The sequence below is a fragment of the Salarias fasciatus genome, chromosome 4 (genome assembly GCF_902148845.1).
Source record: "Salarias fasciatus chromosome 4, fSalaFa1.1, whole genome shotgun sequence".
In the NCBI taxonomy this organism is placed as follows: domain Eukaryota; kingdom Metazoa; phylum Chordata; class Actinopteri; order Blenniiformes; family Blenniidae; genus Salarias; species Salarias fasciatus.
The window spans coordinates 24360130-24382290 of NC_043748.1; the positions used below are offsets into that span (position 1 = coordinate 24360130).

At 48.2% G+C, this 22161-nt stretch overlaps 1 protein-coding gene across 5 annotated transcripts in view; it reads right to left on the reverse strand.

Annotated features, from left to right (window-relative positions):
• Positions 1 to 4163: 4163 nt before the first annotated feature.
• The window catches only part of septin12 (septin 12), a 37810-nt gene continuing 19812 nt past the window's right edge, over positions 4164 to 22161 (reverse strand). For 2 of the 5 annotated variants that reach the window (XM_030089510.1, XM_030089514.1), the window contains 9 exons: positions 15353 to 15724; positions 11712 to 11840; positions 9636 to 9717; positions 9422 to 9559; positions 7530 to 7647; positions 6977 to 7072; positions 6806 to 6902; positions 6620 to 6671; positions 4164 to 6529 (listed from right to left, as the gene is read on the reverse strand). In XM_030089510.1, coding sequence (XP_029945370.1) covers positions 6367 to 6529; positions 6620 to 6671; positions 6806 to 6902; positions 6977 to 7072; positions 7530 to 7647; positions 9422 to 9559; positions 9636 to 9717; positions 11712 to 11840; positions 15353 to 15724 — 1247 coding nt within the window. In that variant the 3' untranslated portion in view covers positions 4164 to 6366. Of the gene's footprint in view, positions 6530 to 6619; positions 6672 to 6805; positions 6903 to 6976; positions 7073 to 7529; positions 7648 to 9421; positions 9560 to 9635; positions 9718 to 11711; positions 11841 to 15352; positions 15725 to 19355; positions 19488 to 21542; positions 21723 to 22161 lie in introns of those variants that run through there. The other 3 variants (XM_030089513.1, XM_030089512.1, XM_030089511.1) reach the window with 3 other exon arrangements.

Below are 22161 nucleotides of genomic sequence, written 5' to 3' on the forward strand. Positions count from 1 at the left end.
AGTTCCACCCATTGAGTAGACGACAGAGAGGCGGGAAGGCCGATGATGGTACGTGCCGGCGCCCGGAGGACTCGGCGTTGCTGGAGGGAAGAGCTTGGTGCGACGTCTTGTCTGACAGCAAGCCTCTTTCTTCACGACACGCAGGAAGGGTTGTCTGCTTCTCCAAAGACCTGGATGGTTCTTTTTTTTTTTTAACCGGACGGATACCGGACGGAGAGATGCGCAAGATGTGGAGGAAGCGGGGAGGAAACGGGGAATAAAGACCTTTGTGATTTAGCCGTTGGAACTCACACATGTGCTCATACACTGTAAACACACTCACCAACATGACTGTAAATGTAAAGCGAAGCCAGACTCCGAGCGCTCACGCTCCTGACGGACGCCCATCGCTCTGTAATATAACCGCTGTCTCATTCCTTTTCCCAGAAGGTCTCAACGATTCGGTTTTTTTCTCGTTCAGATGGGAGACGCCACGCGGCGGCTGGAGAACCCGGACTCGGAGAGAGAGAACTCAAAACGCAGTTTTACCAAGTCAGAGAGACGGAGATGACGCGTCTCCTTTCTCCGTCCAGGACTCACAGCTCCCCATCTTTTCGGAAGTAACACCCGCTTTTCCCCCCTCATTTCTGTGTCTCGTCAGAAATCCCCATCCTCAAGAAAAAAAAAAAGACAAAAAAAAAAAAACAAAAAGGACATGAAGACAAAGAAATTTCAAAACTAATGTTTACATTGGCTTTTTTGGAAGTTGCACGCTGGATGGACTCCGTCACTTCTTGGGTTTTTGTATGATTTGATGAGCAGATGCGGACTGAGGGACTGTTGTGAGGTGAAAGGTCGCGGTGGGAGACGGACGAGTCGGAGGGATGAAAAATGCTTTTATCTCAAATGATGCGTCGGAATCCAGAGTTCTAAGTGGAATTTCACTCTCGTAGTGATGAGTTTACTTTTCTGGACTCGACAGGTTAGCAAGGTTTGCCGTTACAGCGGGTCCTTCAGCGGGTTGACTGGTTTTCAGCGCTGATAGAAACACGTTTGGTGTTGATTTGGCTGCTAATGCTAATGCGTGACGCCGGCTGTTTTCAGTATTGACTTTAAAATGAGAGGCGGCGACGGCAGCGGCGGCGGCTTTCTCCTTCTGTTTGTGGGAATCTGTGAACTTTTTTTTTGTGACCTGCCGTCCGAGCAGCTTTTAGTTTGAAATCATCTTGAAAGTTGAATCTCTTCAGTGAAAGCAGGTGAAGGGGATTATATAACAGGTCTGACTGTGGAGGAGACTTTGAAACATTTATTTCCTTGTGGAAGGAGGGAAGCGGCGAGCCGGCTAGCTAACGGCGCTGTGGAGCCTCATCTTTGGAAGCGCCGCGTTGCAAAATGAATCAGTTGAAAAATCACAATTTGATAGCTGAGCTCTACATAATTCACGGCTTCTGACTCAGTCGAAGCAAATATATTCAAAAAATAAGACGTTCTCAGGAAGAAGTCACGAAGCTCCAGGCTCGCTGTTCGATTAGCTTCACTCTGCCTGCTGGGAGTTCAGTTCAGAAAGTCCTGATCCGAGCGTCTTCTTCCCTCTACCTTCTGCTAAACATTTCATCTGTTATTGAAAATCCAGTTGATATTTCAGACTGTAGGTAAGAAGGAAACGATTCCAGTTCCCCACAAACCGAAGAGCCCGTCAGACGGTCGCTGTCAGCCGCTTCCTCCGGCGAGCCGCCGCTAACCAGGCCGTCGAGCCGCCGCCCCTCCTCTTGCCTTGTGTGTCCAGCGACGTGCCGACCGGCGGCCGTCCGACGGCGCCGGATCGGCGTCAGACAGTGTTACGTTTGTGCCAAATGCATTCGCAGCAGTGCAGAAAAAGCGGCTGCGTCGCCTCGGGCGATCGCTGACGACGACAAAACCGGACCGCGCAGCGGACCAGGCTGGTTTCCCTTTCCTTTTCTTTTTTTTTTGTTTTTTTTTTTTTTTTAACGTCGTGTGCTTTTTGTTGCAGGGTGGCTCATTTTCAGATGTGTGTGAGTTTGTGTGTACATAAATATATTTATTTATTCATGTATTTATTTATTTAAATTATTTTTACTGTCTTATTTTACAGAGTTTATTTATTGAAGAAAATCTTCAAACTATTTTGTTGGTTTCAGATTGCCTATTAATTGATTGCTGTTTTTGTTATTATTATTATTATTATTATTATTATTATTATTATTGCGTTGTGACGTTGACGGCCCCTCAATAAATGCATCTGCGTGCTACACATGGGACACACTTCAGTCAGCGGTGAGCGTCACCGCCACGAGTCGGGCGCAGCTTCCTCGGGGTGTGTGTCGCTGTGCTGCGACGCGGCGCCGGCGTTAACCCGGCGTTACGGTGAAGCCACCCAAGCCGAGCGATGACCGTACGGGGAGGACTGAGGAGTGTGTGGAAGCAAAACTATTGGACCTCAAGTGTAAATACCATCCGACATGATCCAGCAGGCTGCCTGCGGCGGCGCTGCCGCCGCCGTGCTCGCTGGCTCACACTCCCATGAGCTCCAGACTTCAATCCACCTCATGTGTGAATGCCGAAGGACTGCCAGGGGCGTGCTGGTGTTGGGCGGAGCGCATGTGGCGTTACGCCACGCCGTGCCATTGATGAGAGGGAAGCGGTGCCCCGGCCGCCTCCACAGAGCAGTTCTGTCAAACCGCGGGGCTCGTTTCAGAAAGCCAGCAGGTTCGGCGTCGGGCTCCGTTCACGCTGAAGTGGTTTTGAGTTGCTTCAAGCACCGCTGTCGTGTAAACAGACACCAGAAACGCAGAGAAAGTTCTGTGTTTTCACTTGGAGTCGTTGCCGTGGAAACGGGGCCTCGCTTCGCTTAGTTCAGCAGCGAAAGACTTTGGGTCAGAATCGACATTTTAGAGTTTTAAACCCTTCTTGTGCTTAATTCAACTGTTTTAAGGCTTAAAGTGTTTTCTTTATTCTTTTTTTTGTCTTAATGTGACTTTTTCCACTACTGTTAGTCAGATCTTTTATCGGCTCTCCACACTCTAAAAAACTGCTCTGATTGGAATGAAAAAAGAAATGTTGATCCAGACAAACCTCTAAAAGTTGCCTCTCTCTCGGCGTTTGCGTCCATCGGAGACGTTGGAAACCTCCCATCTGCTCTGCTCTGAAGCTCAGTCTCAGGGTCAAGCAGCGCTGTAGCCGTGAACCGTTTCACCCCAGAGTCAAAGCAGAAGCTTTCTGGAACGAGCCCCGCTGCGCTTCATCTTCAGCTCCTGTCCGGCGGGAAGATCGTCCCTCGGTTGTGATAAAATCCGGAGGCAGCCGCCCCGTTTGATCGCTGGTTGGATCTGAGCGTTGAAGGTTGTGAGACCAGAGGGAGTCCGACTGTAGTCCCGGTTGGCAGACCTGAGCGGGTCGATCGCCGCCCGCCGTTCTCGGCCCTGGCGGTATTGATCGATTGGGCGTGTTTGGCACCGCGCTCCTCAGTCTGATCGACAGGCGTGTGTTTGGTAGTTCTTCAGTATTTTTGCTTTGGACGAGCTTCCCGGGATTCACGTGTACGTTTACATATCATGAGCTCTGACATGCACAGTCACTTCTCAGCTTCTAACCGCCACCGACCGGCCGGCCGACCGACCCGGGGCCCTTCACCGACGCTCATTTTCTAAGATCAATGATTTCTATTTCCTGTCTCCAGTAAATGGTCTTCATCTGTCACCATTTTGTTACAACCCTTGTACAGCACAACTTTAAGTAAGCAGTAAAAATAAATACTGACAGTTTACTGATAATGTGGAAAATCTGCCGGAACTTGTTTGTTTTGTCGTGGTTGATGGTTGAAGTCTGAACTGGACCGATCGCCGAGGATCTGACACAACAGGAAGTGGAGTCTGCTGTGGTTTGACACGGAGGAGGGAGGATGGGATCAGGTCTTCCCCTAAAATATGAAGGAATCAAACATCCTGCAGGACTGAAGCCAGGAAGGAAAGCTGGCAGCGACAACTACACTCGAAATAAACCTTACCTTGAATATATCGCTAACACTACCCATCAGTTCTGTTTAAGAGTGAACTACACTTCACTTTTAGTTTTTGTTGATTATTCACTTAATCCATTGCTAAAATGTTAAAGAGGCCAGTGACCAAATGTCTGAGGTTTGATTTAATTCAAACAAACTGCTCAGCAACACTCCCTTAAAAGCTACACAGCATGGTTTTAATACATAAACAACCAGCATAAACCTTTTTCACCACAAATACCTCAGTTATCACATTGTTTTCTGTTTTGAACATTTGTTTTATAGGCTTTAATCACCCACATAAGAAGGAATAAGAAGACCTTTTAAGAAAATACACTGAAGAATGAAAACAATCAATGGTTACACCTCAAAAACGAGTTCAAAACAATGTCCACTCTTATGTCTTCAAGGAAAAACTGTTTGAAAACCGGAACAAATGAGTGAAAGAAACAGAAGAAACAACACTGCTCATGTACTTCTATACTTTTGGCACTTTAATATAGACTGAAAGCTTTTGAAAAGCATCTTAAACACTGTTTTTCTCCTAAACACGCTTCAGCACATCAACAGCGTCAGTATCAGGTCTATCCAGTGTCGACGGTCAGTCGGGAATCAAACAGAAAGGCTAATAAACTCTGACGGAAACAAGCAACGGGCCTCCCGGACGTCTACGGCTTCATCATTCACTTCCCTAAATCTGCTATCAATTCAGATCAACATGAGGGGATTACAGGCAGCAGAGCGGAGCGGACGGGAAAACAGGCCGGACAGTTTCAGGGGATGGCTCGTCCGACATTCACCTGAAGTCTCTACACGTCACATGACGTGGTCAGGAACCGCGAGGGAGGATTTCAAAGTCTTGTTTTTACACCGAGAATCATTTCATTATCTTATTTCCTCTAGATTATAATTAAAATAAACTCTGTTCTAAACAATGTTTTAATAAACTAACTAGTAGTTTCAGCTTCCACTTTATAATATTTCTAACAGACTGACAGACGGACTGAAGCATGCTGGGAAGGCGTTTCCCACTGACCCACAGACTGCAGCTGGATTTTCATCGACGGTCTCCTGTTATGTTAAAGCTTGGTTAACAGTTTGTTTTCAAAGCATGTTGTTCCAATGAGCCTGAGAGGAAAAGACTCCGGACAGCAGCGGCTCAGGAGGATGAAAAATGAGGAAGAAGAGAAGCTGTGCTGGAGACGAAGACGAGTCGTCTGCATATAGAAACCGACCCGGATGTGATCAATTCTCTTTAATCAGCTCACTGAAACCAGCTCCACTCTGAAGTGTTTTAACAAAACAGAAACCTGGTTTCAGAGATGAACTCCTCAGCAGAAGTTTCTAGAGGAGGTTTTAAGTTCGCTAAACTACAGGAAGTGGACGGTTTTTCCCAGCATGCCTCAGTATCTCTTCATGTTTTTTTTAAACAATGAATCATGATTTAAAAAAAAGGAATAAAAACTAATATTTATTTCATTAACACACACTTGTAGAACTGAATGTAAGGTGATGTTAATGAAAACAAATTAAAGTAATAAAATAAGTTGTAGTCAGCATTTCCTCTGTTTTCATCCCAACATGATAGATGAGTGTGAAAATCCTCAGGAAGTGAACGGCGAGGCTGCTCAGGCACCTTTCCTCACCCACATGCACAGAAAGCAGCGTGGAGAACAAAACGACACAACATCTTCCGGTTCTCGAAATGTGCTTGATATGATCTCTGTACCAGGTTCAGGTTCAGGTGGAGCTGAAATGCTGCTGATCAGCTGTGAGCAAACACGGATTTTAGAGGCTTGAGCTTCTCTTCACACTTTGTTTTTTATTCATGTTAATTTGTGTTCATAAATCTGAATCCTATCTGTATCATAAGGTCCACAAACTAAAGCCGTGGTGGGCCAGCTGGGGAAACGCCTTCACCAGAATCACTGCAGAGTTTCTGAGCGGCGTCTGTCTGCCGTGGAGCCGTCAGAATCCACAGATTGACCACGCCATCCTCCGTTCTTAAAGGCTTCAAGGCTTCTACCTTCAGCAGACCAGACTAACCTTACTGGCTGTATTTTATTTTAATTTCCAGGCAGAAACGTGAATATAAAATAAGCCACGGCGATGAAAGTGAGGCTACGGCAAGGAAGCTGTTGATACCTGGTAGATCTGATCCTCCCAACAGAGGAGGGACTGATGGGTGGATTAGTGACCCAGGCTCTGGTCCTGCTCTTTCCTCCGTTCACGGTGTCACACTCTGTTCTGCTGACCTTCAAAAACACATTTCATTCATTTCCGCTACTGAGTCCCATCGTTAAAGATCATAAAAACCCCGTCCTGGTTCCCCTATGGGACTCTGAGGAGGAGGAGGAGGAGGAAGGCCATCAGAGGTGGCTGTCCGACTCGTTTTTGTCAGTCCCGTTCTCCAGAGGCCAGGCGGACAGTCCCAGTTCGCTGAAGGTGATGTTGCTCTCGTTGAGCCGCCGGACGCGGTACTTCTCATACAGGATGCTGTGCGTCACTTCCTTCAGGTCCTGCAGGTGAGACCTGCGGCGACGGAGAACGTTTGAAGCGGACAGAAACACTGAAAATTCTGAGAGTGGAAACAAAAATCAAACATAAACAGAGGAGACTCACCTGATGAGAAGATCTCTCAGGTTGGCAAACTCGCAGTGCGCCACGTTTTCCACTGGGGGGAGAGCAAACACTGAAATTACATCCTGTTCCAGAAAAACATGTGAAAAACAAGCAGCTGAAACGTTCCACATGTGGCGGATTCCGTCTCGTCTCGTCAGATTCGGCGGACGCCGAACGCAGACTTGCCTTCGATGATCCCCCACTTGGTTTTGCGGCCCAGGACCTTGTTCCCGTTGACCTGGTGCTCCTTGTCGGTTCCCACCACGGCGAAGGGAAGGCTCTCCTGCACAGGGGCGATCACACGGTTAATCTCTAAACTCTGTGAACAACGTTAAGAGTCCGGGGCGCCGACTTTACCCGGATCCTGTCGTTGAGCAGTCGCTCCTCTGCGTCCTCGTCGTACTCTGCCTGGGGATAAACTCCGATCCCGTTGGCTGCCAAGTCTCTTCTTATCTGTCAAACAAGAAGCGCAGGTCCAGTCAACCCATCTGGAGCTGGAACCATCAGAAGGACTCGTTCTGAGCAGGTAAATGTTCCAGTGAGCACCGGGGGGGTGGAGGGGTTTCAGGAGAGGCAGGATGTCTTTAAACCATCACAGGAGAATCCAGAAGATCTGGAAATCTGACCATCGCTTTAGTTCGGAGGATTCCTGCTTTGTGAGTTGAGAGAGTCTGTTTGAGTTGAAGATGTGAACTTAGGACCCTGCTGCTGCAGTTCCCACACACGGCCACAAGAGGGCGATGGCTACAAGCAAACCGCCATGGAGGAAGCTCTGACTGCCTCTGCTTATTTCTGGAAAATTCAGGTGCAGGAAACTCAGTAAACAGCCTCAGACACTGCAGGCAGCTTCTGAACCCCACTGAGAGGAGCAGGTGAAGAACTTCAGAGGAAGAAAAACAGCGTTCCTCACCCTCTCCTTGAAGTCTTGCCTCTCCTCCACCGTCAGCGTGTCGGCCTTGGCGATGACCGGCACGATGCTCACGATCTTCCCCAGCCTCTTCATGAACTCCACGTCGATGGGACGTAACCTGAGAGACCCGCAGAGAGAAGTGAGTCTGGGAAAGCGCCTGGCTTCGCTTCCAGCTTCCAGCTGCTTAACTACTCATCCCTATTTTCCTCCACATATCTGCAGCAAAGAGCACCAAAGTGGATCATGGGAGCTTTTCAGGACATCAAGAGAAAATTATATTTTATTAACATAAGGAAGTTGACAGCGTGAGCTTATTTTCAGTCAGTCTTTACACTGTTTGAAAACCTTGGAGATGTTACAGAACTAAAAAAAAAAGTCTGTTTTAAAATAGTTTAGAGTTTCCAACAGAGTGACACACTGGTACATTTGTAGCAGTGGATTAACTGCAGTACACCGAGGACACTGTTTCCCTTAAACCAGAGGTGTCAAACATGAAGTCCGTCATTTTTTTAAATTTTCGCTTCAGAAAAGTTTCCCGTTTAACAGCAGCGTATTGAAAACGGTGTCTGTTCACATGGAAACAGCAGAAACGGACGCCCAGAATGCAATAAAAGTTCTGCATTTCGCACAATGACTGCAGTTTTTCTGTGAAAGCAGCTGCTGTTTCGGATTCATTGTGGATTGCAGGGAAACAAAAATCACCCCACGCTCAGACCTGAATCGGTCGATCGCTAACGCTAGGCTAAAAGTAAAATCCCCTATGAACCATGTAGCATTAGCATTAAGCCATGTGGAGAGCAGGAATGTGTAAAAACGAGCCGAATGCTGCAGAATGATGGAGGTTTCTAAAAATGAGAAGGTGCAGGTTTTCGCTGAGACGCGACCTCTGCTGACCTGTGGATCCCCTGCAGGGAAACACCTTGCGGACGTGGATTTGTCCTCGGCGGATCGAGCTAATGACCGTCCCTCCTACAATCTGTCAAACTCGTCCAAGCTGGACTCCGGGTCTTAACGCCTGAGCCCAAAATTGTTGTAATTACAGAGGAATCCAGTTGATTCGTCACATTAGTAAACTGAGACCAGCAGTTTGGGGAGAAAACTCATGCATGTGTGCACGTACGCGCGCACGTAGCCACATGAACATGCAAGATTGCAGACGATCGAAGTGAACGCACGTAAAGCTTAAAGGAAGCACAGCCGTCTGTGAGGTCTGCGCTGCAGTCAGTTCGGTGGTTAAAGTGTGAACCAGCAGCGACAGTCTGGAATGAACCGACTCCAAGAGGTGAAGAGGCGTTCAGGGGCAGACGGGGCAGCTTGTTTCCTGACGTCTGACGCTGTTTAAAACGCCGCATCCTGATATAAACATGACGATCAGCATCATCTGGAGAGAAAATACTAACGTGGTCTGGTCTGGGGTGGGAAAGTGTCTGGAAAGTTTCCAGTAAAATTTCATGAGAATTTGGGAAATGTTCATTACTGCTGCATCAGAAATGTCCTCGTCTGCATGAAACGACTCAGTTCAACACCTCCAACAGCCAGATGTGACATTTGGAGGTGAAAGTTGAGTAATGACTAGATTTTTTTTTAATACACAGAATAAAACACACACTACCACCCAGACTCCCCCACAGGCTGCAGCCGTCCTGTCAGTGCAGAGATATGCAGCTGTAAAGGCAGGAAATCCGCTTCTTCTAGTCTGGATTGTGTTCAAATCTGATTTCCCCATCTATATTTAAGTTCCCTCGTAAGAGATGAACTCAGTTAAGTCCTTTTTTTCCCGTTTACTCCCATAAATTCAGTTTTTTCTCATGTAAATTTTCTAGTTAACAGAAGACCCTGGATTCCAGGTCCAGGTCCAGGTCCAGGTCCAGGTCCAGGCCAGCTGGGCTGACCTGTGTCCGGTGGCAGGCAGGAAGTAGATGCAGCAGTGCACCCTGCTGTCGGGGATCCTCCTCTTGCGGGTCACATGCAGCTCCTCTCGCAGGTATTTCTCGTACTGCTCGTTGACGTACTCCACGATGGGCTCCCAGCTGCAAGGAGAGCAGGGAACGGGCTTTTATTTTGAAGGGACGGTGGGACAGGCGCCGTGCTTCCGCCTCCACTCACCAGTTCTCATTGTTGATCTGGTCTCCGAACCCCGGAGTGTCGACCACCGTCAGCTTCATCTTCACTCCCTTCTCTTCGATCACTGCAGACAGAAACAGACGTTTAGCTGCACGCCGACCACAGACGACCCGATCCATCACAAATAGATCTCAATCCGGAGAGCAGCGCTCCAGCGGCAAAGCGAGTTAAAAAAATACGACTGGCAAGAGAGAAAGGAATCAAATAAAGAAGCAGGACAGAAAGCGTTTTCTTCTGGTGAGTCTGAGGCTTGTGCGACGACGGCGTGCTGCCTTCACTGTCACTGAGTCGGCGCAGGAAAAGCCGTGAACCGAACACTGTGATTTGAGTGTGTGAGCCGCCGTTGAGTCAGCAGCCAGGAATCTGCTCTGATCGGAAGCACCAGGCAAACACCTGGAGCCCGACCATCAGGACTCGCAGTACCTGTAATAAGAGAGCGGCGGCACAGCGGCGGGTTTCACTTCCTGCTCTGGGAAATACTGCTGAAAGAGGTTATCGCTGTCAGTCAAACACTCCAGGGAAATGCAGAGATACGGTGTTCAGACATCCTGACGTTCAGATCAGTCTGATTTCTCTGCATGAAGCAGAAGAAGAACAGGAAGTGACCCACGGTTCACCGGGCGTGTTTCAGTTTCAGCCACAGCAGCAACCTGTTGCCTCAGTGACAGGAAGTGCCCTCTGGTCCAGTCCGAGCCAGCCCCTCAGTGTGGGGGGGCAAACCTCACATCCTGCAGGGCCGAGAGCTCGACGCCTCCAGAGCCCACCAGCAGAGCGTTCAGAGGAACACCAGCTTCTGGCTTCAGGCCGGCTGGATGGCCGAAGCTTCATTTCCCTCAGCGACTGTTGCACAACATTCACGGCCATGCAGTCAACATCCGTGTTGCAAAACACGGCGATAAATCAAGTTTCCCTCGGTCGAATCAAGCCCTGCAAATTCAAAACGCCTGAAATAATGTGAACAACAGGGCGATGATTCAGAACGGAGCCACAAAAACTCTCGATTAACTCTTTTGAAGAAGAGAAGCAGCCATTCTATTTTCAAGAGCATCATCTACACAACTGGATCTTTATATGTTCTCCTCCTGTCGTACAGGCTCAGGTCAGAGTGGTTTTGGACATTAGATTATGGACTTATCACCACATCCTGGGGTGTAAAGTATCTGAATTAAACACTGAATTTACATCCTGCAGCATCAGATAGAAAAATAAAAATCAGGCATGAAGGGGTTAATATGAGGAACTCGGTGATGCGTTTAAACTTGTCGATGCTGCGTTCTCTCTCTCTCTCTTCCTGCTGGGATGTGGAGGCTGCAGGAGGGGTTTCTGACCATACCGATGAAGTTCTCCTTCTCCGTCATTAGAACCGTTTCCAGTCAACAAGAACGTCTCGATCAGAGGATAAAGTGAGAACCGGACCAGAACGGTTCCAGTTTGGGTTCCTGTTCGTGAGATGACTGGTGAGCGGAAATGTGATATGAGAGCATGAAGTGAGAGTCACAGCTACTGGTTTTAATCCTACAGTGGAACCAAAAAGACCCTCACACTCCCTCTAAGCCCTGCAGCATGATGCAGCCACCACCATGCTCAGCCAGCAAAACATGTATTAGTTTCAAACAAACGGTCCGCTGGACAAATCCGGGAAGGGCAAGACATTAACTTAAATGTTTCTCCAAAGAAAGTAGAACCCGCTGTGAATTCCTCCCCTGGAGGGGCCGTAAAGCCAGACTGGGAGGAGGAGCAGATGTCTTCAGCCATGCAGAGGCAGAAAGTCGCACCAGGAGAGTGTGTTCAGAAAGCTTTGAAGAAATGTTCGTCCAAAATCAACACTTTCTTTACAGTAATACTAATTATAGAAAAGGATTTTTCCTGCTCTGAGTTCAAAGTGGGTTTCCTGCTGATGACCTCCTCACATCTTCAGTCTTCAGAAAGCATGTGTGTGTGCGTGTGTGCGTGTGTGCGTGCATGCATGTGTGCGTGTGTGTGTGTGTGTGTGTGTGTGTGTGTGTGTGTGTGTGTGTGTGTGTGTGTGTGTGTGTGTGTGTGTGTGTGTTCCCTCACCGTGGCTGACTGAGTGCAGTTTGACTGTTTTGGGGATCTTCTCTTCGTAGTTCGCTGAGCAGGACTTGCGGCTGATCTTGGACTTGAACAGAGTGTTGACCAGTGTGGATTTCCCCAGACCGCTCTGACCTGGACACACACACACACACACACACACACACACACACACACACACACACACACACACACACACAGTTCAATGCTTTCAATGGCCGAACAATCCTATACGCCGATGATGAACCGCTGTGTATCATCCCTTAATTTCACTTTTAAAGGAATACTCCACCCAAAAAACGATTTGGCCTCATTTTCTACTCACCCTCATGCTGAGAAACACTCTGGAGCACTTTTTTGACGTTTCAAATGCAGTTGGAGATGTTTGGGGATTTTCGTTGTCAACAAACAGGGACCGACAGAGCCCGACAGAAAAAATGGTCCATAAAATCCACAAAACGTTCCCATTTTCCTTCATACTGCTCGTCCGCTGTAATCCAAGTGTACTGAGCGCGTAACGTCCATAATTAATTCTTAACGAGGTCATTTAGTACATTTTAAGAGCCCAAACAGGGCACTTTCATACAGCTCCATTGCATGTCTGCGCGCGCACCCTGAACTACGGAAGCCGCGGCAGACCAAGCCAGACGCTTGCGCGCTTTCAGCGACTACTTTTCTTAATTGCAAGCGTAGAAGAAGAAGTTCCGCTGTTTATATTCTGCTGTGAGTGACCGAGCTGTGGACAATCACAAAAGTGATTGGCTACTGTTTTAAAGCTTTGAATTCGGTGTCCTGCTGAAAGGGCACAAGCGTGTTGCTTGGTCTGCCGCGGCTTCCGTAGTTCAGGGTGCGCGCGCAGACATGCAATGGAGCTGTATGACAGCGCCCTGTTTGGGCGCTAAAAATGTACTAAATGACCTCGTTAAGAATTAATTATGGACGTTACGCGCTCAGGACACTTGGATTACAGCGGACGAGCAGTATGAAGGAAAATGGGAACGTTTTGTGGATTTTATGGACCATTTTTCCTGTCGGGCTCTGTCGGTCCCTGTTTGTTGACCACGAAAATCCCCAAACATCTCCAACTGCATTTGAATCGTCAAAAAAGTGCTCCAGAGTGTTTCTCAGCATGAGGGTGAGTAGAAAATGAGGCCAAATCGTTTTTTGGGTGGAGTATTCCTTTAACTATTAAAAAAAAACTGGTTGAACTAATCACTGGGGTAAAAACATCGATCAGAGAGAGAAAGAGGTGAGTTGATGTTGGTTAAGAGGAATGAAGTCCGTCATCGGGGGGAAATCAGAACCGATGGATCGATATGAACAATAAGCATCAAGTAAAAGTTCAGGTTGTTGTTTGGAACCAAGAAGCTTTATCGAAACATCAAAAACTTTTAAAAGGGAACAAGGTTTTGAGGCTTTTCCCCTGGAAGTTGCCAGGTAGAACCCAGGTAACCCTTCAGGCAGACACCAGCCCAATCAGACCTCGTCAAAGGCTGTGGGTTCCATGAGGAACCATTAATAGGGGAAAAAAGAGATTTTCCTTGATTTGTTTTCTTTCCTTGGAATTTATTTCAGTGCATTTGCTGTTACAATAGTTCAGAAATGAAAGTTTTTTTAAGCTGAAAATTGAAATTTATTATTTTTCTAGCATTATTTTGTTGTTTCTGTTGGAAGCAATGCATCATGGGACATTCAGCATTTTATGTTCAGAGCATTTCGTGTTCCATCAGATTCAATATTTCAAACATTTAATGGTTTAATTAAGGCAAACTCGGAACCTCGAAACGTTCCCTGCTTTGGGCTATCAGGTGCCCCCTACTGAGCATGTGCAGTAGCGCCATTTAAGGAAAGTTGCTTTTTTTTCCCGTTTTCAGAGAAATTTTTAAAAAGTTGCGTTTCCGGTGCCTCCGAGCACAACTATCATGTGAACAGACCTCGAAAATCAACGAAAATGTAAAATTTTCACCTGAAAGTGCAAAATGAGACGTAAACAACGGCAGAGTGACAGTGACATCCATGTCTGTGTTTTCAGTTAAACTTGAGGGGAAGTGTGTGTGTCACAGGAGAGAACACACACTTTCACAACCACTTCCTCTATGAAGGCTGGTGCTTCCTCTTTCAGTCGGAAAATCAAGATGTGGGATGAGAGAGAGAGAGAGAGAGAGAGAGAGAGAGAGAGAGAGACCTGCTGAGTCTGGCCTCCAGCACAAAGAGCTGTGAGCAGAACCTGCCATCCATCCTGGGGACCCGGAGGAGACGCTACCTGCCTCCCCATTGGCCGAGCCGCCGGCTGGCCACAGCGGAGAGCTCGGCCCATTGGCTCAGAGGACGACTAACCTAATGTGGAGCTCTGTGATTGGCTGCAGCTCAGCAGGGGAGCCCAGTTTGAATCAGGGAAAGAAAAGATGTTGGCTCACACACACACACACACACACTCTCACACACTCATTCACTCACACACACTTTGGGCTTGAGAGTGGTTGTTAAAAGCACTTGTTGGCCTTCATTTCCATACAAACCTGTGTAACATCTTCTGTAACTGAATGAAATAAACAACAATAACTTTTCACGGCTGTGTTCTAATTTTCTAAAACATTCAGTTTCTTCTGTAAAACATGTTTAATCTTCTGATTATTGTGATTCTTCCATTCCAGGTATGCCTTCTTCACTCTCATGTTTTTTACCTATCTGTGTCCCGTCTGGTGCAGGTGCAGCTGTGTTACTAGCCATGCTACATGCTACATGCTACATGCTACATGCTACATGCTACATGCCAAAGACTTCCGGGGCTCTCACGCCAGTGATGCTATATCCTATGTACTAAGCATGATAAAAGTTGTTTAGATTGGTTTAATGATTGAAAAATCAGTCTAAAGATTAAAGCTACGGTTGGCGAAAACTAGCATGTATTCGAATATAGCATCTCCCCAAGGCTCCGCCCAGCTCCGCCCAGCTCCGCCCAGCTCCCCCCGCTGTTACAGCACTAACCTGTCCTCAGCGCTTCGTTTCTTCGTTTTTCTTTATTTGCACTACGCCAAGTTATGGCGCACTCAACGGTAAGTAAACCCCCAAACATTCTTCTCCGCCATTCAGCAACGACGCTCCGTCCTTCTCAGCTTGGCAACGCACGCACTGAACCAGGGTCAGTGCACGCCATTGACATGTACGCGCAGGGGGCAGGTCGAACGGCGAAGGGATTTGATTGGTTTAAAAAAAGGTGTCCCGTCAAGACGATTGGTTGCTGTTTTTCCCGGTTTACTGCTGCTGTAGATAGCGGATATTTTCCGCTCTACTGTAAGAACACGCTATGAATTGCTTCCCATCGGTTCATAAAGATCATTTTAACCAGTATTTAAAAAAATGTATCTCATTCAGATCGCCAACCCCAGCTTTAATGGATAGAGAACTAGCCGAGTACATGATGAGAGCTGGGAGATATTTTGAAAAAGTTGTTTTCAGAGGCGCTGAGCCGTTAGTGCTGTAAACTGATCCCAAAACACAAAGAAAAATTAGATTAAATCACCCTCTGTTGGTGTGTGTGTGTGTGTGTGTGTGTGTGTGTGTGTGTGTGTGTGTGTGTGTGTGTGTGTGTGTGTGTGTGTGTGTGTGTGTGTGTGTGTGTGTGTGTGTGTGTTGTGGAGACTCACCGACCACCATGATGTTGAACTCGAACCCGGCCTTCATGGTCTTGCGCCTCATCTGGTCCAGAACGGCCTCGATGCCCACGTAGCCGAACAGGTCGGCGCCCCGGACCAGGCCGCCCTGCAGGCCCTGCAGGCCGGGCGCCGCCGGGACGACCTCCACCTTCAGCTCCGCCTCCAGCTGGAACTCCTTCTGGATCTCTCCTTCGTCAGTGCCCTTCTCCTTCCCCTTCCCCTCCTCCTCCATGGTGTGCTTCTCTTCCTGGTGTTCTTCGCCCTTCACCTCGTCCTGCGGCTCGTCCGCCATGATCCTCCTCTCCTTCTCGCCGCTCTCCTCCATCGGGGCCGACCGGTCTGTCTCCGACTCTCCGGCGGATTCTGAGGAACGGGAACAGTTTCCAGGACGTGACTCAGTGATGAAGCTGAGGCTGAACGGAGCGTCAGGCAGGAGCTTCTCCGCTGAGTTATGATGGCGGCGTTCAGACTCAAACTGGCAGACGGCCAGACGGCGTTCTGCTCCCGGTCTGCTCCTCATGTCTGAGAGCACAGGACCGGCAAAATAATCCTACGAGAACCTTTAAATTCAAACTTTAAGTCTTTCTTTTTTCTATTCACATGATGAAAAATGTCCGTTTTCACAAAACTAAACGTCTGGCTCGCTGCTGTTCCACTGGCTTCACTTTAAACTCCAACGGTTCTGATGCTTCACATCAATGAACTTTCAAAGTCCACCGGCGAGCGGCGAGCTGTGCAGACACTCGTCTCTCTGCAGACCTGAGGCGGGTGAGTTTATCCCCTCCCGGCGGCGCGAGCGCATGTGTTTAGTCTGCCGTGTGTTCTAAGAGGATTGGCTTCCAGGCCGTGTGTGCTACAAGCGCTCTCCGATACAATGACGCCAGGCGTGTTTGATTTGAGCGTCTGGGCGACGGCGGCGGGAACAGGAGGGAGCAACGGACCGGCCTGCCGCACCGACGCTGCAAGTCCTCATAATTTAATCAGCTAAAAATATCCAACTTGTACAACTACTGGCACAGAAGTAATCCTGGTGAGTCAGGACGCACGAGGACAGGCTGACCGGAGACGTCTTCACCCGGGACATTTCATTCAGCGATGAAGAACGTGAATCCAGGACCGCTAGTCCAACCTTCACTCTTTCCATGAATCACTCGTTTGTGATGAGTTTACTGTGCCCGTGGATATCATGGAAACAATGAATATGAAATATAATAATGCAGACAGAAAGATTCATTCAACTTCAGTTCATTATTTCTGAAGCACCGAGAACAAGACGGTAATCTCAAAGAACCTCTACAGGAAAAACCAACGATTCTACATCAGCGAGTAGAGGAGAGACTGGAAAGAAAAAAAACTCCCTTTAAACAGAAAAAACCTGCAGAACCAGACTCAGAGGAGACTTCCTGCAGTTCCGGTTGGAGTTATTGGATAGAAAGATGCTCAGAGGGATTCAAACCCTGGTTCATGCACGGAGGAAGGTGTTCAGTCACATTCACTCAGTCTGAACCCAATGGAAGCTACTGACACTCCACTGGCCAAAGGTTAAGGCTTTGATATCTGGCTCAAGGACACAAGGGAATGCTGGGATGGGAATCAAATTGCCAACTTTTTGGAAAACAACACACTGAGCAACAAACTGAGCCACAGTAAACCAACTAGTAGACGTGAGGGAATGGAAAGTCAGCGAACACCGGCTTCTGTAGTTTATCAAAAAAAAGTAGAGGAAATATTTTCTGTTTAGAGATTCAACAAGAAGGAGATGAGTCCAGTGACCAACATGAAGACTCCTCTGAAAACTCAGAAGAGCTTCAGACCTTCAGTCCCTCACAGAGGACACTGTCTCCGATAGTCTAACGCTCTGGGCAGAGTGTCAAATGAAGAAGTCGCAGTTCAAGATTTAATAAGAATAAAGAGTCAACAAGGTTTATCATCTGATGAAACTGAAAAATAAAAGCGTAAAGCCATCAGCCCTCCATCTGATCAACATCATCAAGGCTCACTGTGGCTTTAAATGAAGCATGGCGGAGGCAGCATCATGCAGTCAACGTCTCAGAAATCCCCGAGGGAGCCACATCTGTCCTGAAACAGCCGCTGAAAGACCTTCTGGTCGACAAGACGAATGTTCTGAGGAGTTCGCTCAAAGCACAAACCTCAATCTGACAGAAAACTCCTGAGCGACAGAGTCAAAAACGCTCCTGTTAACCAGACATCATACAGAGACTTCTGTTAGTGGACAGAATGGAAGTCATGGTTTTCTTTCAATCAGCAGAAAACTCAAAGGGTTTAAGAAAAAAACAGCTAAAAGCCCAAACTCCTGGGGTAGAAAGTGCAGCAGCAGTGAGAATGTTGGCCTGACAGCAGCAGTGCACAGAGCTGCAGGGAGGCATCCATCATGGACCTGCTGTTACCGGGCAGAACCGTGAAGCACGACCGAGACGCTCCGCCTGCATGTGTGGCTGTCTGAGGCCAGACGAGCTCCAGAGCCCGGCGATCAGCTCTCAGCACATCAGGAACACAGCTGGACTCTCCGCCAGTGTCTTACCGGGGAATAAACAGCGACTTTCCCTGAGGGCCGATGGAAGCAGTTACCAGGGAGAACACTGTTTCTGTTCTGAAAACCATTTCCATTCACACGAAAACAGCAGAAACAATGAAAACAATGTAGTTTTCATGGGGTACTGGGACCAGGACCAGGACCAGGACCAGGAGAATCTGGATAGAAACCTTGTCGATCGTATTATCACTGAGCAGAACTACTGTTTCCTCCATGTGCATTAGCAGCACTTCCACATGGAGACGGAGCTCCAGCATTTTCAAAAAGTTGTGTTTTCAGCGACTCAGAGTTCTGTTGTCACAACACCCTGAATACTAGCAAACATTTTCACATTACATTGTTGGGTTTTTCCCAGTAAAAGTGCCTGGAAATGACGGTGTTGTACGTAAATAAAGCTGAACTGAAGTGAACTGAAATCACTGCCATGTAAATGTTTCTTCACTGTCTCAGGCTCTCAGTATTGACCAAACACTGAACTCCTGCGCTCCACTTTGAAACATTCAGACATGCACAGACTGAGAGGTTGATGCAAGATTTTCAATAAAGCTGAGACACACTCAGCGGGTAATCTTTCTCAGACTGCTGAAGCCTCATCATGCAGCTCACCGAGCCACAGATCGTCCACTCAGGTCTCAGAGTGGTGCCAACTCCGCTACTCCTCCCACAGCCCTTCAGCCGGAACCGGCAGGTGCTTCCATTCAATCTCCAGACCGGACTAGATTCTCCGTTGGGCCACTTTAAGCCCACGGGTCTCATATTTGACATCGACACAAAGTATTGAATTTGCAGTGGTATTCAGAAGAACTGCAAACGCAATAAGACCTGCAAAACGACGCACTTTAGCATCTTTATGCTTTCAGATCTGTTCAGAAAACTGACCGTGCTCTTTCTCTTGCTGACATTTTCCACCAGGATGGTTTTCATTTCCTGTTGACTTTGTTGGATTTTGTATATTTGACCTCTGACCTGTGGCCACCAGGAATAAATCATTCAGATCCTCAATTGATTCTTTTTTCAATTAGTCAACTGACGGTGAACATCTTGAAAGATTTAGTGTAAAGGCTAAACCGTCGTGAAGAAACCTGAATCTTCCCACGAATGGAGTGAGAATCAGTTTGTCCTGAACGACTTTAGCAGAGCAGAGCGTCGCTCGGCCATGTGGGAACTCTGCACACTCTGGAAAATAGAACCTTCCTGGACGTGAGGCATCAGCAAACAGACTGGAGAGGGAGAACGCTGGCAGGCAGAGAACTCCCAGCTCTCCCAGCAACTCGGAGAACCTGTCTGATTCAACAGTTGGTAAGAAAGCAGCCGAGGCCGAACAAAAGCCCCCACCCCCATCCTGGACCCGTCCCAGGGGCTCTCATTGTTCGGGGGCCAGCGTGGCCGGCGCACGGAGCCCGGCGCTCGCCGCGAGGACGCAGCGGAACGCCGTCCTACCTTCTCTCATTCACAGGGCCGGCGGTCTGCGGCGAGGCGTCCGGGGAGCGCGCCGGCCACGTCCTGCTGCAAGGCGCTCGGAGCAGCGGCGATGCCCCCTCGCTTCGCGTCCCGCTCCGGCTGCAGGCTGAGAGAGAGCGGGCGAGGGAGGCAGGGGGGGAGGGAGGGAGCCTTCAGGTCCATTCACATGCAAATGGCCCAAGGAGCTTCCACTAATCCCTGCGAGGAGCAGGACTCCGCCCTCCGGCCCTGTCAGGGTCATTTATCCCGCAGGGACTGAGCCGTCAGCGCTCAGGACTCCAGCCTCAGTGGATCACATGGATCTGATCTGCCTCAGAGCCGCCCGGCCGCCGGGACGCACAGCCACCGTAATCTAATCTGATCTGAGCACCTCAGGCAGCCTGCACTTCCTCCAGTTCCCCGGCACCGGAACAGGAACCGCCAGCAGATTAACCAATCCCGGCGCTGCCAGGTCCACTTCCTGTCGCCACTTCCTGTCTCCGCTGGCTCAGATGTCGAGGTGTTCATGAGCAAACACACCTGCTGGAGATCATTGTTCTCCTCCTCATTCGGCTGAAAGTCTCCTCCTTGGAGTCTGATGGGGGTCAAAGGTCATGCTACACCAACCAGGGGCTGTGTCATCCATCCATCGAGGACAGTCTTGCTCCAGGACACTGGAGGGGCCATCTTTGCCCTGAGCGCTGCTGGGGTTCGGTGTCTCGGTCCATGGCTCCTCCAGCTGCAGACTGAAGGGGGTCCAATCTGAAACCTTCTCCCTGCTCCAGCGTCTGATCCGTGAGCCGAAGGCGGAACCCGGCACTGACCAAACCTTCTGAACAGATCTGCAGCGTGAGTCGACGTCAGACGCCACGGCGCCGTTAACCTGGAACCTGCAGGTACCAGTGAAGCTGCAACCAAAACAGCCAGCAGTGCCAACCACTGCAGTACTAACCACACCTCCTCCTGCACTGCATGCTGGGAAACCACCGGATCTCGACTGAGAGTCGTGTTTGTCGTCTGCTGAGTTTTGACTGATGGTAATCTGTAACGCCGTCAGAAGAAGAAGATCTGATTCTCTGAGTCTCCGGCTGCGTCTTCACCAAAACTGAAGATCGTTCACTGCAGATTTCAGGAACACTTCACTTGAAGCTCCCGGTATAACGCATCCCTCTGTACAGCATAGGGTTAGGGTTAGGGCCTGATGTTATAAAGCACTGTGATCATTTATAAGTGTTTATAACTATAGTTACACAGCGCTATAATGTACTTATAATGTGTTCTACAGGGGGGCTTCAAGTAAAGTGTTACCCACATTTCATATGACAGAAATTTATACATGAAAAGTCCCAATTCATTCACCTGAAAGAATATAAAGGTCTGACAGTCCTAACTCCCCTGGTGACGGCAGGTCACCAACACAAACACACCTGATGGAAGTTCAGGCCAAGAGAAACAACACTGGTCAGGATTTCCATCGTCATATATTTTCTCCTAATACTGAAAGATTTTGCAGGTTTTACTTCATACAGCCTCATTTGTTTGATGTTCTCACCGTCATTTTGAATTGATAAGAAGGTTTTAATCTTAAGTCTCAAATGAAAACACCTTGACAAGTTTTCTAACTTAAATCCATTTATAACTCAAATCTGTGAAATACGCTGAATCAGAAAAATCAAAACTCGACCTGACGACATTCTCACTGATCAGATTAATGATACCAGACACTGCAGGCAGTGGAAACGTATCAGTTGTAACTTTGCAATTTCACATTTCCGTACTCTTTACAGAAGTAAATGTGGACCAGTTTTACTCATCGGGACGATGCCACATGCTAAAAAATGCCGACGCTGACACCAGCGCCCGGACACACAGGAAGTAACGTGCTGCCATTTCTAAATTCAACAAATCAGTTGAATCATAAAAAAGCCCCAGCATCCAATTTCTAATGAATGTAGCGTCTCGTGTGACCAATCAACAAATATTAGATAATAAACACACAGTGAAAACAGTCGGGACTCACTTCTGCCCCCTAACGCACAAAAGCAGCATCGCTTGAATTTCGCATAAATCCCTTTAACTCTCAGTTAATTCACGACACACTGAACAGGTTAAATCTCCTTCCTGGCACATCTGCCTCCTTCCTCTGTGAATCAACGACGTCTGAAGAACAAACAGAGTGAAGCTCACAGGCCCGCAGACCGGCTCCCACCAGGGAATCTTCCAGAAACGCCGCAGAGCAGCAGGAAGCGGCGGCGCTGCTCCTCACCTGCTGCCGAGGCCGGCCGTCTGCTGCCTCAGTCCGGAGGTCCAGGCAGTGTGTGCAGGGGCGTGGAACTGTGTGTGTGTGTGTCACAGGGTGATGCATTTCCTGCTGTGTGTGTGTGTGTGTGTGTGGAGGAAATGGTTTCCTGGTTAGATCTTCTGCGGCTGTCAGGTGACACATGCAGCCTCGTGTTGCTTCACTCCAGCCCGGAGCTACGAGGGAAGAGATCCAATTAAAGCCAGCCACAGCAGCGGTGCTCAACCCGCGGCTCCGCAGCCACATGTGGCCATTATGCCACAATCGACATTTTATCTTCCCTCTATTTATTGACATACCACAGTCACCTTCACAAGGAGGAAAAAAGGTTTTAAACTCATCAGACTTCTTGATTACTTTCAACTATAATGTGAAAAACAGCTAAAATCCTGAAAATGGCTTCATGAAACAAAAAAGATGCTTTAAAAATGGGTAAATAAACAAAATTGCCTGGAAAGTATGGAAGCGAATATGAATGAAAAATCAAATTGATCGTAAGCTGATACA